Source organism: Artemia sp. Qi Xiang Cuo, chromosome 7 (assembly GCF_049724085.1).
Source record: "Artemia sp. Qi Xiang Cuo chromosome 7, ASM4972408v1, whole genome shotgun sequence".
In the NCBI taxonomy this organism is placed as follows: Eukaryota; Metazoa; Arthropoda; class Branchiopoda; order Anostraca; family Artemiidae; genus Artemia; species Artemia sp. Qi Xiang Cuo.
In genome coordinates, this window is record NC_142800.1 from 32,436,448 (window position 1) to 32,452,604 (window position 16,157).

Consider the following 16,157-nt stretch of genomic DNA (forward strand, 5'->3'; position numbering starts at 1 on the left):
ATAGTAGTATCATTATCTCTAAAATTTCTTTTCTTACATCTCTGACCTTTTTAATAGATATTCTGAACGTTTGACGTTCTAGCATACCCTAAAAATAATGAACACTTAACAAAATAATGCATAAGATATTTTTAATGAAATAAGGACATGTAGAATAATGATATAAAAATATGTTAAATACATTATTATACATTATTAGTATACTTGCGCTTCACTTTCCGTCAATTCATCTTTATATTCATTGATGATATTGTCTTCTAATGTCCTTTTTATTCTGCCTGCGATTTCACTGTCTATTGTCACATTATTTTTACATAGATAGCAGTTTTGGCACAATGACATGATATGATTTATGATGTTGATGCAGCTGTATGCTTGTCTTCTTTTTCCTTTTGCTTTCATTCGAATGCTAACACCGGAAGAATTGCGATAAGATCTATCAACGGCTAACATGCTACCAGAACCATTAGCTAGAAGTTGTCCCTCTTCATCAACTATTATTTTTAAGTTGGCATTCTCTTTGACTACTAATTTCTCTGGTAATGTTACTCTCGCATATCCACCACTTGCATGATGGAAATTCTTGGGTACACCAAAGGAATTTAACTCCTCACTGTCATGACAACGTATGCATACATTGCCAATAAGATCTCCACTTGCACTCGTTTCATAGTTCAGGTATTTCTGCTTGTCAGCGTTCAACACAACAATGATTTTTTCATGTGCACATACTTTCGTCGAATAATTCATCTTCACTTTTTACAAATATGAATTGTGTGTTGATCCTTCCACTGCGTAAAAAATACTGATTTAATGCATGCTATAAACTCGCTAGTGTCGATAACCTGCCATAGAGTACCAGTGGAAAAGCCGCGTCGTGTCCATGAACAAGGAAAGAGTACGATTGGTAGAGCCGTACGCATATTTCATGTCATTTTAAGATACTTAAAAAGTTAAAAAAAATACCATGTTAAAAAATTCAAGAAAGTATTTATGAATTGGGGAGGGGACTCTTAGAGGTTGGAACATGTGGTTAGGAATGACATTATGAATGGAACTTGGTCATAAAGTATAAAATAAATCAATAAAAAATTATTAAAAAAAAATGGCGCGGGGACACTTTGGGGGGCCCGGGGAGGGTGTTTGGGGGACCCTTTGGGGAGGGTGCCCTTCTGTGATCGAAATTTTTACTTTTTAGTTTACTTTTTTTTGCGGCGCATCCCTGCAGCACATCCTGCGGCACTTTCCTGTGGCGCCTCCCTGTGGCGCATCACCTGCGGCGCTTTTCTGACCCACGGCGCATCCCTGCGGCACATCCTGTGGTGCTTTCCTGGCCCACGGTGCATCCCGACAGTGCTTCTCTGGTCCGGGGGACCTTTGGGGCACAGGGAGGGCCTTGGGGGGTCCGGGGGGGGCTGTTGGGGACCGGTGGAGGGCCTTTGGGACCCCGTTGGTCCTTTGGGAGCTCGATGGGCCTTTGGGGGGCCCGGGGATGGCCTTTGGGGGTCTGGGTGGGCCTTTGGGGGCGCCGGTGGCCCTTTGGGAGCTTGGGAGGCCTTTGAGGACCGGGGGCTTCCTTCGGGGTTGGGGTAGGAGGATTGGAACCCTTTGGGTTGGGTTAGAGGACCTCACAACACTGTTCAAATGAAAATTGTGTATTATAACGACCACAGAGTTTCACCATTAAATTCTCTTCTAAAATCTCTTCCAAAATCTTCTTTTGAAATGTCTCTATCTGTTTCGCCGAAATAGTTCCATAACCTGTCTAAAACGGTTTCGCCCAAATAATCCCTAAACGTAAATTCAGCGTATTCCTTTGTTATTGGCATCTCTGCACTAACGCATTTCAAATTAATAAGAAACCTTTTCGCGCGCTAAAACAATTCATCGCTAAGATTTTTCTTGGAGAACTGTTTCCATGGCCTTTGGTTATTAATATCTTTTGGAGTTCGACCAGTAGAACTGTTCCCGAGGCAAAGACATTAATGACTTGGATCTATTCCTGGAGAAATGTTTCTAGGCGAAAATTTTTAAAGTCTGACAGACGATGTCATTGGTTGATTGATCTGTCAAGAAAGGGGAATTAAGTTGTTGTTTCTAAGGGGAATTATTGATTCACGATAGGTGAATTGAGGTCGACAGCACAGGTGTTCCAAGGTCGATGTTGTTGATGTTGTAAGTGCACGCTCTCAGCGAATGTCATGGTCGATGTTGTTGTTGTTGACACACTTTGATTACGCAATCAAGTTCTCGGAAATTAACTTCCCCCTCGAGTCCTAGATCAATAACATTGTTCCCGCTAGAATTCAATGCGCATGTGCAACCTTCGTTCCGGAGTTATTACACATAGAAACATCAAATAAATCGACCTTGGAAAAAGAGGTCATTGACCGATTACGCAATCATTCTCCCTAGGGAGGCTATGCCCTTGTAAACTTTAACTGTATGCCTTCTTATATTGGCAGATGTAATGGTTTACGTAAATTCCAAAGATAGACGATAAACGTTGGTACATGGTCTTTATTAAATAACGTGAGAATACACATAGAGAAAATAAGGTAGCACAAGAACAATTAGCTAAGACGAAGGCGAAAGATGGACTGCCTTTAGAAATGCGCGACGAATGTAACTTTCCTGGAACGGAAGTTCCAGGCCTGGGAACGACCACTTTCCCACGACTAGCTTTAGTCCCAAGAGTTCCCCCCTGGACCGCTATTGTTGACACATAAATCCCCAACTAACTACGAAATGAGATACCGGGAAAAGCTTCTCGAATTGATGTTAAATACTTTACAGATTAACAACCCAGTAAATTTTATTAGACCCTTGTTGTTAAAGGTGAAGTTTATTGCCCAAAATCTGGCGTCCGTAATTAAAGAGCTGTGTTTAAAACAAATATTAAAATTTTTAGAATAACTGCTTTTCAAATTTTAATCTCAATATGTCAGTTTTTATTCCTATTCTCGATCCGGCGGAAACTGGATATAACAAAAAGGTTGCTTTTGATTTTGTAAAACAGTGGAGGGGAGATGGCATATTTCCACCTCTTTTATTTGACTCAAATGATCCTGATTTCAATCAAGATGAACTTTATGATTACCTTCAAAAGATCAAGACATGGGTCCCAACAAACCCTCCAACTCCCCTGAGCACCACCCCAATTAATCCTCCAATAGAACAGCCTCAACAGTCCCAAGTAATAGGATCGCTAATTGACCCTTTTTTTATTAATAACGCCACTCACAAAGTCATAAAGTGTAAAAATAATTAAGTTTGTTACAAAATTTGTTACAAATTTACAAAAATTGAGTTTGTTGCAAAGTAAAAAAAAAAAAAAATTTTTCAGTTGTTGTTAAATTGGTCTGATTCAAAAGCTTTGCGCCATTTTTGGCCCATGGTTTGTTTCGCTCCTTTTTGGGAATCTGGATCCGACGATTATAAATTTGTCAAGTTTAAAAGGTGGATTACTTGTAGTATATACCCCAGGCAAAATAGTAGGCAAAATGGTTGCAGGGTTTGTAGGCGTGGCTCAATTTAAGGAAAAGGGTATATCTATTCTATAGAAGGATGCAAAGTTTAGGAAGGTCATTTAGGGTGTCCTTAGAAGCCAGGGATGATGGTGTAGTTCTTGGAAGATTTGCTCTAAATTTATTCAAGGAGTGGATCAGACCGTCCTACAAACGGTATTTGTTAGAGAATAGTGTAGAATTTTTTTTTGTTTAGGTGATGCGTATAAGGTTGCAATACAATATGAACAGATAGAACAGATAGTGGGGAAAAGAGACACGTCTTCTTTTTCCGATGAATTTCTTTCTGCGCTGACGAGGGTGAAATTTGGACTCAATGTTAATGAGAAGGCACTGCGAGATGGTACTGATTCCTCGCAGGGCAGTTTGGCTACCCAGGAAAAGGGAGCTGGTTTTGAAGTCCCGTGGGATGGTACTGATGCCTCACGGGATGGGTTTTTTGTTGCACTGCGAGATGGTACTGATTCCTCGCAGGCTGGTTTGGCTACCCAGGAAAAGGGAGCTGGTTTTAAGGTCCCGTGGGATGGTACTGATGCCTCACGGGATGGTTTTTTTTTTTTGCACTTCGAGATGGTACTGATTCCTCGCAGGGCGGTTTTGCTACCCAGGAAAATGTTGCTGTTGTTAAGGTAGCGTGTGAGTGGAGTGATGCCTTTCGGGTTGTTTTTTTTTTTTGTCCACTGCGAGATGGGAATGATGCAACGCAGGGCGTTTTGGAAACAAATCCAAACTGAGCTGGGTGTGATTTCACGTGGGATGTTACGGATGCCTCACGGGATGGTTTTTTTGTTGCACTGCGATAAGGTACTGATTCCTCGCAGGGCGGTTTGGCTACCCAGGAAAAGGGAGCTGGTTTTGAGGTCACGTGGGATGGTAGTGATGCCTCACGGGATGTTTTTTTTTGTTGTACTGCGAGATGTTACTGATGCCTCGCAGGGCGGTTTGGCTACCCAGGGAGAGGGAGCTGGTTGTAATATCTCGCAATATGATGTTGATGCCTCACGGGATGGTTTTAATGCGTAGCGCTAATAGTTATGTAGAGATATCAACAGTAGTACTGCCATTTGTCGAACCACAAGTTAGTACAGAAAAACCAAATAGGTCTAAACCGAGGCGATCCACAGCGATAAAACCCCGAGGATTTTATTGGGAATAATATCTTAACGCCATTGCAGCATGGTATGATTTTTAAAGTTTCTGCAACTTCTTTTATTTGTCGCTGGTATTTTCAGGATTAATTAGCCTTTCCCGGTCATTCCTTTTGCCCTAATTCAAAGTTTATATATAATCCCAACTTTCCTTGTCCTCATCAAATTCAGGGGTATGGGGAACAAGTCTATTTTAAAGTATACAAAGAAAAATGAAGTGTTAAAATATCCAGTTTCCGACTACTGTTATTGGTGTGGTTCGTTTATACTATATAAATTTTTACTTATGCAAGTATTGTATAGTGTTTATATTATGTAATTCTTTACTAGTTTATGCTGAAAAATGTTAGTAGGTGAGAAGTGAATAATTTGGGAAGGGTGTTGAATGTTTTGAATTCAATTAAAGTTTGAGGGTTTAATGAGAAGGGGATAAGCCAAATTTGGGAAATTTAACTTAAGACAGGGGGGAGAATCTGTAAAGTATTTGGAACGTAAATTCGAGAAGGCTTTTCCGGCGTCTCGTTTCTTAGAGATTTGGCCATGTATATGTCAACGAGAACAGTCCAGGGGGGCTTTTGGGACTAAAGCTAGTCGTGGGAAAGGGGTCCGTTCCCAGGCATGGTTGAACAACCAATAGCTGGAACTTCCGTTCAAGGAAAGTTACATTCTTGGCTCAGTTCTAAAGGCAGTCCATCTCTCGCCTTCGTCGTAGTTAGTTGTTCTTGTGCTACCTTATTTTCTCTATGTGTATTCTCACATTATTTAATAAAGACCAAGTACCAACGTTTATCGTTTATCTTTGGAATTTACGTAAACCATCACATCTGCCAATATAAAAAGGCATACAAATAAAGAACTAAAAAGAGGTTTACAGAACCTAAAAAGAGGTTTACACCCTTATTTGGTGTACTGATCGGAGATACGTTCTTTTGATAACCGAATTTTGTACTCGTGGGACCTTCTGATAGGGTTCTACTAACACACGGAAATGAAAAATATTCCTATTTATTTTCGGCTCGCCATTGTTTTTGGAAATGTATAGACTAGGTAATTGTAGATTCTCAGAATTCGATTTTCTTCGTGTATTTGCTTCAACATAAACCCCATGCCGAGGATCCTGGGGAAAAAGGTGAATGAAACCATGTTGAATTATTTATCATTACATCTTCTCAATATTGTCTCATGGTTTTAAAAATGAATTTGATGCAAACTAAAATTTTAGGATATGGTCGTTCCAAAGACAACAATACAAGGGGATACCTGACTTAAGACCATTACAAGGAAGTCAGAAGAGTCAAAGGTTCAAACTATCTCATTGACTGGCTGGAAAAAATCTCTGACAAGTCATTAATCAATGGGGGAAATCAAGATTCAATAAAAGACACACAATTTATTATTTTTCTTTAATCATTATTTACAGCATTTATACTGCTAGAGAGGAGCTAAAAAAGGGATTAATTTGAATGGTTTGGGTAGGAAGGACTGGCAAATTTTACAAGAGAGATAAAATCTCTTTTTGAAATTGATTTTGTCAACAAACAATTTCTACTTGAAAACGTAAATGTTGTTAAAGGAAATTGCAACTGCCCAATGTTACCTTTGCGCTAGTAATCTAAGATTAAGGTAATGAAACAGTTCGTGGTAATAAACTGTAAGGAGCGACCCGGCTCAATAGTAACCGAAACTCTACCGTAGCCCAATCAAAACCAATCAATAGTAACCGAAACCCATCAAAAGTCACGAGCCTGAAAACATTTCCCTTATTTTAGAAAAAAGGGGGAAACACCCCCTAAATGTGATAGAATCTTAATGAAAATCAAACTTTCAGATTCAGCGTAACAGAAAACCCTGCTGTAAATGTTTCAAGCTCCTATATGCAAAAATGTGGAATTTTGTATTTTTTGCCAGAAGAAAGATCTCGGATACGTGTTTAGTATATCTTTTTTTCCCAGCGGTGATCTTATCGATCCAGTAGTCCTAGAATATCGTGAGAGGGCTCATTCTAACGGAAATGAAAATTTCTAGTGCCCTTTTTAAGATACCAAAAAATTGGAGGGCAACTTGGCCCCCTCCCACGCTCATTTTTTCCCGAAGCTACCCAATCAAAATTTTGAGATAGTCATTTTGTTCAGCACAGTCGAAAATTAAATAAATATGTCTTTGATGATGACTTAATCCCCCACAGTTCCCAGGGGAAGAGCTGCAAGTTATGAACTTCGCTCATTGTTTACATGTAGTATTGGTTATTGGGAAGTATACAGACGTTTTCAGGAGGGATTTTTTTCTAGTGGGGGAGGTCGGTGGAAGGGGGTTAGGTGGGAGGATCTTTCCATGAAAGGTGTTTCCTTGGGGGATGGGACATTTCTATGAAGGGGGTGCCGGATTTCCCAGTATTATTTAAAAAACGGTCGGGAATTAAATAAAATAACAAGTCTTTTCAACTGAAAGTAATGAGCAACATTAAAACTTAAAACGAACAGAAATTACTATGTATATGAGGGGGTTCACCCCCTAGTCAATACCTCACTCTTTACGCTAAAGTTTTTTTTCAGTACGTTCAAAAGAGCTATCTATTCTAATTAAATGACCCTTGTGATTCAGGGATTTGTGATTCGAACAAAATTCGAACTTTAGCGTAAAGAGCGAGGTATTGACTAGGGGGCAAACCCCTTCATACAAGTAATAATTTCTGTTTGTTTTAAGTTTTAATGTTGCTCCTTACTTTCAGTTGAAAAAATTGTTTTTTTTTCTATTTTTTTTCTTCTTAAAGTGAGGGTCGTTTATCAATTAAACATTACTTAATACTGGATGTTTATTATTGTTACTATTTTTATTCTAATAAAAATGATAATTTTGCCAAGGCATTTAACAGGCTGCTCAAGAATATCTTTATTTCAGAGCCCTGGAATATTTGTAAAAAGTAAATACATGTATTCGTCACCTACAGGATTTCCAAAAAGAACGCCGGATTTGAATCTTCTATAAATCGAATTTCTTTATTTGAGACAAGCAAACACAACACACCAGTCTCTTCAGAAGGTGTTACTATTTGTGAAGCACAAGACTGGGCATGTGCTCTCCCCCCGTCATGCTAGCCCTGCAGGCACTAATTCTGTCTATGAAATATAGCCTGAGAAAATTTGCCTGATTTTCGATATAGGGGAAACACCCTAAAAAAGTCACGGAATATTAATGAAAATTGCCCAATCATGTTCAGCCTATCCAAGAACCCTGCTTTAAAAGTTTCAAGCTCCCATCAGCAAAAATTAGGAATTTTGCATTTTTTACCAGAAGAAAAAGCCCGTGATCTTTCATTTGGCAAAAAGCCCAAAATTCCACATTTTTGCAGATGGGAGCTTGAAACCTCTCAATTTCGATACTAAAATATGCCAACAATTTTTAGAGCCTACATATAGGTAATGTGGTCCAGGGTACATGCTTGGTCTCATGCGAGACGGATACGCAGAAAGAGGTTCTCCCTTAACCGAAATTTTGTAATCTTTTTGGATGTATTTATATTTTCTTTTGGTTGGAATGCACTTCATCTGCTTCTGTCCTTTTGCGGTTTTTGCCGTGAAGTCGCGCTCACGTACGAATGGAGTAAAGTAGTTCTAATTCTAGATTGTCAAAGCTACACAGAAAAAACCACTGAGTGCCCGACCCATTCAAAGCATAAGAAGAATTTGACACCCGATGAAGGCTAAACATTAAGCACGTGCGCGCTCGGGAACAACTTGTTCCCGACTTGTTCCTTGTTCCCTTATCATACGTATATCTGTCAAATGTTTAAAATTAAAGTGAAGTGTCAATTTTAAGCCTATTCTTCTTTGAAAAGATCCTAAAGAGATTTGGTCTAATTTCAACTATTAAAAGAAGATTAAATTATGAAATTTTGATTGTCATCGACGACTGATGTTCAGAAAAGTGAGCGTATTCTTATGGACTCCGACTATTTCATCAAAAGCTTAAAATAAGAAGGGGTTCAGATACAGTGACAGCTGAAACTCAAGTGTTATAATAACTATGACCCATAGAGTATAACTGAAGAGTGACACGAGTGGCTAGTTCTGTCCGATTGGAATCGATTTCTCAGACTCAAATTCTCCAACAAAAATCCCAGTTGCAAGTCACTGTCAGATCTAATTGGCACTGAAATGTCATTCTTATGGATAAAGATGACAAAAATCAATTTGACTCTTGACTCTCTTCCTCATGGAGGCCTGATCGGGCACGGACACTCAGCTGTAGATCAGGTTTTGTTAAATGAATTTTGCCAGCCCACCTAGCAGTGGCGTAGTTTCGTGAAAATTCGGGGGGGGGGGCAAAGTTGGAGTAAATTATCCTCATTCAAGTGAAAATGACAGTGAAAAACTGAAAAAATGAGCCATATAGTACCATAAAGGTAAAGATATTCTGAGGAAAACTCACCTGTTACTGTGGATGCTTTAATTATGCAGGCTTATCTTGGTTTTGGCGAAATTTTGAAGAAACTAAATTTCAGCCAGGGGGGAATTCGGGAGTCTGGGGGGCAAACTGGGTTCTTGGAGGGGCAATTGCCTCCCCCCACCCCATAGCAAATTACGCTTCTGCTACCTAGCAACTAGGTGGATGGAAATAAGCTTTGACATATTTCCCTTCCACAGAGATTAGATCAGTCTCACTAGATCAGTCTAACAAAAATTATCACTTTGTAGATTAGGCAAGATATATCTACAAAATTAGTTTAAATAAAGGGACTCGTGAACTTTCCAATACCTATAGAATTATAAAAACTGGGGGTTTACTGCAAAAATGAGCTTGCTTGGGATTATTTTGCGAATTGTAATTGTGTACTAAAATTTATCAATATCATGGCGGCGAAAGGCTATTTAAAGACTTACAATTTGGTCCTTTGTTTTCTGAAGGCTATACATGGAAATTTCTCTTCCAAAGAAAACTTGCGTTTTTTTAGGTCAGTTTGGTCTTTTTCACTTTATAACTGCAGTTACAATAAATAACAGCTTTGAGTAAATAAATAAATGAATAAATTAATAATCATGGCTTCTCATGATGTGAACAGAAAAGTATATTTAAGGAAATGTACTTTTGAAAGGTTTGTGGTGCCGATTAGAAATTGTATTAAGAACGGGCTGTTAGTTTTTTTTTTTGTTTTTTTTTAGTGTGTATTTTGAAATCCCCTTGGATAAATTTATTGCTTCTTGGAGTGGATTTTAAACTGCGGTTGTTGTTTGTTTATTATAATAAATTTCTCTCTGTTTCTCTCTCTCTCTCTCTCTCTCTCTCTCTCTCTATCTCTGTCTATCTCTCTCACTCTATCTCGATCTCACTGACTCTCACTCTCTCTCTCTCACTCTCTCTGTCTCTCTCTCTCTCTCTCTCTCCCTCTCTCTCTCTCTCTCTCTCTCTCTCTCTCTCTCTCTCTCTCTCTCTCTCTCTCTCTCTCTCTCTCTCTCTCTCTCTCTCTCTCTCTCTCTCTCTCTCTCTCTCTCTCTCTCTCTCTCTCTCTCTCTCTCTTAAACTGAAAACAAACTAAAATTATTGCTCCGCAGACTAAGCAATATATCTACAGAACTAGCTTAGATGAACTGACTCATGACATTCTGCAATACTTGCAGAATTCTAACAGTCACAACTTTACTGAAAACACAAAACTGACATAAGAAAAGGCATGTTCTCTTAGGATCAGAAAATTCAATGAATTTTCAACAGAAAACAAAGGAATAAATTAAAAGTCTTTAAATAGTCTTTCACCAGCCATTATATCGAAAACTTTTGACATGCAACGATAAGTTCCTAAAAAACTCAAGCATACTCAGGTTTCAGTAATGTGGCAGTTTTTCAAATTCTTTATGTTTAGGAAAATATCACGACTCTCCCCTCCTCAACGCCTCGCTCTTTACGCTAAAGTTTGACTTTCTCACGACTCTATTTTTTAAACAATGAAAAACTTTAGCGTAAAGAGCGAGGTGTTGAGGAGGGGGACGCCTCTTTCATATACAGAATAATTTCTGTTCGTTTTCAGTTTTAATGTTGTTCCTTACTTTCAGCTAATAAAAACTTGTTTTTTTTATTTAATTTTTGAACGTTTTTGAATAAATGCAGGTTTTGATCTTGGCTCACCATACATGAATAATTAAAACAAAATTTGCATATTAATTTACTTTTATTTAGTTAAATGGCTTTCTCGAAACTTGTTTAATTTTATTTACGAACGTTTTTATTAGTAATAAATATACGTAACTTACGAATTAATTTACGTAGCGAACTTATATATTCATATATTTTTAATACGTATATTAGGGGGTTCGCCCCCTAGTCAATACCTTGCTCTTTAAGCGAAAGTTTGAAATTTGTTCCAATTCTTTAAAAATGACCGATTAATTACAAAGGCCGTTAATTAGAATAAATGGCTCTTATGAAAGTACTAAAAAATATTTGGCTTAAAGAGCGAGGTGTTGACTAGGTGGTGAACCCAATAATATATGTAATATTTTCTGTTCGTTTTAAGTTTTGATGTTGCTGCTGTTGCAGTTGAAGAACTTGTTTTTTTATATTTAATTTCTGATCTTTTTTAAATAATGCTGGGCGTCCCCTTCATAGCAATATTCCTTCCCCCATGAAAAGTTCCTTCATGGAAAGATCCTCCCACATAACCCCCAACCCACCCACCCCTACTACCATAACTTACCATTGAGCCGGTTATCATAACGGTTACCATTGAGCCGGGTCGCTCCTTACTTACAGTTCGTTACCACGAACCTTTTTGATTTTGTAGATCTGTCTTGCTGAATCTACAAAGTAATAATATTTGATCTTTACACTTTTCGTGTCATGGAATACTTGCTGAAAGTTCTCTAACTTATTCCTTGAATATGATAGAGTTTACTACTCAAGAGGTAATCAAATGTATTAGCCATACCTAATAATAATACCGATGGCTTCTTTTTCTTCCTCTGAGCCTTGATTGCTTAAAGAGTGGGAGGGTGTTCCTCTTGGTGGTGCTGGCGGGGGTGCTGTCATGGCAAGGAATTCATCAAACACTTCAGAGGTACCAAATCCAAATTCATGCTGTTGATCAGAACAGGAAGCCTTGACATCATCGCCCCAGGCTTGATCCGTGAAAAGAAAACAGTCTATAATTAGCCAACATATTTGTGGAAAATAAGAACATTGATACATGGGGAATATATATGTTAACCTACATAGATGAATGCTTGAGATATTTTCTCAATTTTAAAGGGAAAATTTGTAAATCATACTATAGATATGGGGCAAGAACATGCCGTATTACGTAGTGTAAAACCAGTAAACCACAATATGAAATACTTGCAAGTAGTGAATTTTATAATATAATGATAACCAAAGCCAAAGAATATTTCTACAACTCATCCAAAACTTGTAAAAACTTGTAAAAAGTAACTGTATTACAAGTAACTATATACAATAAATTAAATAGTCCCAAATTGAAATCTCTCTTTCTCTCTCTCTGTCTCTCTCTGTCTCTCTCTCTCTCTCTCTCTCTCTCTCTCTCTCTCTCTCTCTCTCTCTCTCTCTCTCTCTCTCTCTCTCTCTCTCTCTCTCTCTTTCTCTCTCTTTCCAGTGGTGTAAATGTGTGGGAAAGTCATTTGCCTCCCTAATTCCTCTTTCTAAATTTTGAAAAATATCTTTTTTCGGGTACTTTGATATAATATGGCTTTTTTTATATTTTTATTAAAAAATGAAAAAAGACAGATTGCCCCCCTCCCATACATTTTCTTGAATTGACATTACTGTCTCTCCCTATTGTCACTTTTGTATCTTTTTCGAAAATACCGGTTACCAGAAGTCACTCATTAAAACCTTTCCCCCTTTTAGAATGTATTCTTATTCTATTGTTGTGGTGCAACACGAAAAAATGCGAGGAAAACTTCTTTTATTTCTATATTTGCATAAAACTTATTTAATTTACTTAGAAGACTTCACTCTAAAAAGTAAAAATTATCCCTATTTTAGAATTTTGATTTTATGTCGTATGTGGGTCTGCATTAATAGGTCTAAATATCATAGCGAAAAATGTAAGCTTACCTAATGCATTAAAGAACATTTAATTTATTCAAGTTCATTATTTGACTAGTTGACTATTTTATGTATTATTTGACAAACATATTCGAATAATACAATAACATTTGAGTAATAGGAATTTATCTTATGTATTTAACAACAATTAAGTTGTACATTTAACACCAAATATATATTTGTTGAATCTCTCTCTATCTCTCTCAAGTGCCCTTAACTTGGTGGGAAGGTCATTTGCCTTCCTAAATTTGAACCTCCTCCTTAGATTTTGAAAAAAATCTTTTTGGGGGTATTTCGATTTAAAATTGTCTTTTTGTATTGAGAGAAGGAAGGCTGCTGTCCTCTTAGAAAACCAAATAAATTACAAAATTCTGCCATAATCGTATGAAATGTCTTTTGAAAACGATTTTTTTTTTGGTCAAAGAACCTTTTTAATTTTTGCTTCCTTTCTGGAAAAGTGTTCCTGGCTCATGCCTCTGGGAAACTTACGATCCCGCTCTTGCATGATTGAACTTCATGGATTTATCTCTTCTTACAACAAGATAAAAAGTAACAAGATAAAAATATATTTGCTCTTCAATATTCTGTAGGACTTTTTATAACAATTTCACTTCATTTTTTGCGAAAAAAAAGCAGGATGTTTGCTAAATTCTGCTAAATTCTAAATTCTATATATTTATAACAATATATTATATATTATATATTTTATAACAATTTCACTTCATTTTTTTGCGAAAAAAAGCAGGATGTTTGCTAAATTCTGCTAAATTTTAAATTCTGCTATCACCTGTTATCACCTAAATTCTGCTATCACTAGTTATAAATTCTTCTGGAATATAAATATGGGAGGTTAAAAATATATAAATAGAATTTCGATTTTGAAATTTCATCAGAATCAATTAAAAAGTGAACAAGTAGGTGAAAACAAAGTAAAAACAAAAAAAAATCGTGAGCCAAGATTATTCATCGCATTACTTTAAGCACAAGATTGAAAAACGAGTTGTGCAAATGATTGTGCTTCTGCCCCTCTTTCTTCTATTATCGTCTATAATCGTCTATTATTATTTTATTAAAATTTCTATGTTGGAATTGCGTGTCGTCCAGTTTAACGTGGCAACTAGTATTGCATTATGTTTCTATTCATTCTTCGTTATACAAAAAAGCATGGGAACTATTTATGCTTAGAGAAACGGTTTTGAACTCGTTAGAAATTTTACACAACAATTTCATTCCTTAGCGAAATTTCACTTAGATATTTTCGGATTTTTTTGCTTTCAGCATTCCTTAGAATATACAACTTCACATATTTGAAAATTAACAATTTGTAGTTTTAAATATTTGTTTTTTCAAAAAGCATAATAGACTTTTATATTAGAAAAATACCAAGTTTTCGGTAGTATTTATGACTCTTCTGCAACGTGAGAGTTCCTTGAAAAACTTTAGTTTTCAAATTCATTCCCCTCCTCCCGTCCGTACACCCCTGAGTAGATTAGTTAAAATATGCATAATTACCTGTAGGCTGGTCACTATTTCCAAAAGCTCTGAATGGGTCACCATCGTAATGAATCACGCTGTCAAAGCGGTTTTCAAAGCCATCGAAATCATCTTCTGCTACAAAAGGACTACTTTGACGAGATGTGTTATGAGACTCCAAAACTCCATCTGGGGTTGTCAAATGCAAATTGTCTTGAAATTTATCTACTGGCTCTTGTGACAGTATAACATTGTATTTTTCAAAAGATTCATCAGATTCTTTTGTAACCTCTTTTAAATCTAGAGGCGGTGCACCAAATAAATCACCACTATAACTAAAATGTATCTCTTCGGCCGATTTTATTTCACCTGATGATATAGGGTTATTTGGAGAAGATTGAGTTGCCAGATTATCCTCAAAATTTTTACTAGGATTTAAAGGAGCCGTATTTATTAGCGCATCATTATGAGAAGATTCAATTTCTCTCTTTGGGGGCTGGTCACTTTGAATATTATTAGTTTCAGGTGACAAACTTGCTTTATTAGGGGAAAGAATAGCATCTGGCACTTGTCCAATGAGACTTCTTAAACTTTGTAAATTAGCTTGCCCGTTAACGTTAGCAACTTGCTTCTGACTACCAAAATCATTACTACCAAATGGGGTGTCAATCCCGTGTATTTCTTGGCCTATATCCCACTTAGGTTCTTCGTTTGAAGAAAGAAAAACTTCGTTTGTATTTTCAGCATCATTTCCTGTTTCTGAATGTCTAGATAAATCGGTAATACTAAAAATCTCGCTGCCAAAAGAGCCATGGACGGCTGTGTTTGGCGGGGCGACTATTTCACACTCACTGCTATATAGACTTGGCCTATTATGGTTGTCAAAAATGCCAAAAATACTAGTGAAGGTATTAGAATCGTTTGTTACCTGGTTGTCTAATGGTAGGTCGTCTGATAGCAAATCTGTCACAATTTCAGTTTTTTTGTTAAACAAACTGAGAATATCTGCATTAGTCCTAGCCACCGGTGCCGTACTATTGAAGAGATCAATCTCTTCCACCGGTGGCACAAAACTGACTTTCATTTTGGCTATTGGTTTTTCCAACTCGGAAACAAAACTCTCCAGGATATTTTTAACCTCAGGTGGTTGACCGCCAAAATTTTCTTCCGAGACAGTCACACCTGGTCTTTCACTTGGGCGGCTAGGTGGCCTACTTGGAGGTCTACTGGGAGGTCGAGGGGGTGGTGGCCTTGTTGGTCCTTTTTCCTGTAAAAGCTCTAATGTGGGACTTGGTGAGGGGGAAGGAGAATGGGATCGAGAGCCGGGAGTAGGGCTGGGTGCCATTGCTCCGAGCCGATTAAGATGATTGGAGTTAGCCTCCAGGGTATCAGTAACTGCACTAATCAGCTCCTGCATTTCATCATAAGGTTTGCATTGTTGACGAGATGGGGGTCTACTTGAAGGTCTGCTAGGTGGCTTTGAAGGCCTTGAAGGGGGCCTTGGAGGGGGTCTTTTTTTCGGTGAAGAATGTGGTGACGCCGTTTCTATTTTTGGAGGTTCTTTGAAAATAACTTCTGTCAATAAGTCATTATTGGCTTCTGGGAATGTGACAATAGTTGATGATTGCTCAACTCCAAAGAGGGGCTGGTCACAAGTGAGGGTTGCTGTGCTATATTCTCCTTCAAATCCCATAAGCCCCGTTTGTGCGTTTGCAACTTCAATGTAAATACTTTCATTTGTAGGTACAGACTTAACATCAAAAACATTCATAAAAGGGTTAGATGATGAAGCCTCACTCACAAAAGGATTTCCATCCCCAACCTCCCCAAATGGGTTTGTATTTGGTGTTTGCTCACTAAGAAAGGGATTAAACGCTTCCTGAGAAAATGGATTACTACCCGAATTGTCTTCAACTAAGAATGGATTTTGAGCATCCATTGTAGCCATTACACT

The 16,157-nt window shown here is 37.5% G+C and overlaps 1 protein-coding gene across 1 annotated transcript in view; it reads right to left on the bottom strand.

Moving 5' to 3' along the window:
• stnB (stoned B) overlaps window positions 1–16,151 on the bottom strand; it is a 73,620-nt gene extending 57,469 nt beyond the window's left edge. Inside the window, exons 1-2 of the mRNA XM_089092193.1 lie at window positions 14,243–16,151; window positions 11,595–11,784 (exon numbers count right to left, since the gene is read on the bottom strand). Coding sequence (XP_088948319.1) covers window positions 11,595–11,784; window positions 14,243–16,151 — 2,099 coding nt within the window. The remainder of the gene's footprint in view (window positions 1–11,594; window positions 11,785–14,242) is intronic.
• Between the last annotated feature and the right edge of the window lie 6 nt (window positions 16,152–16,157).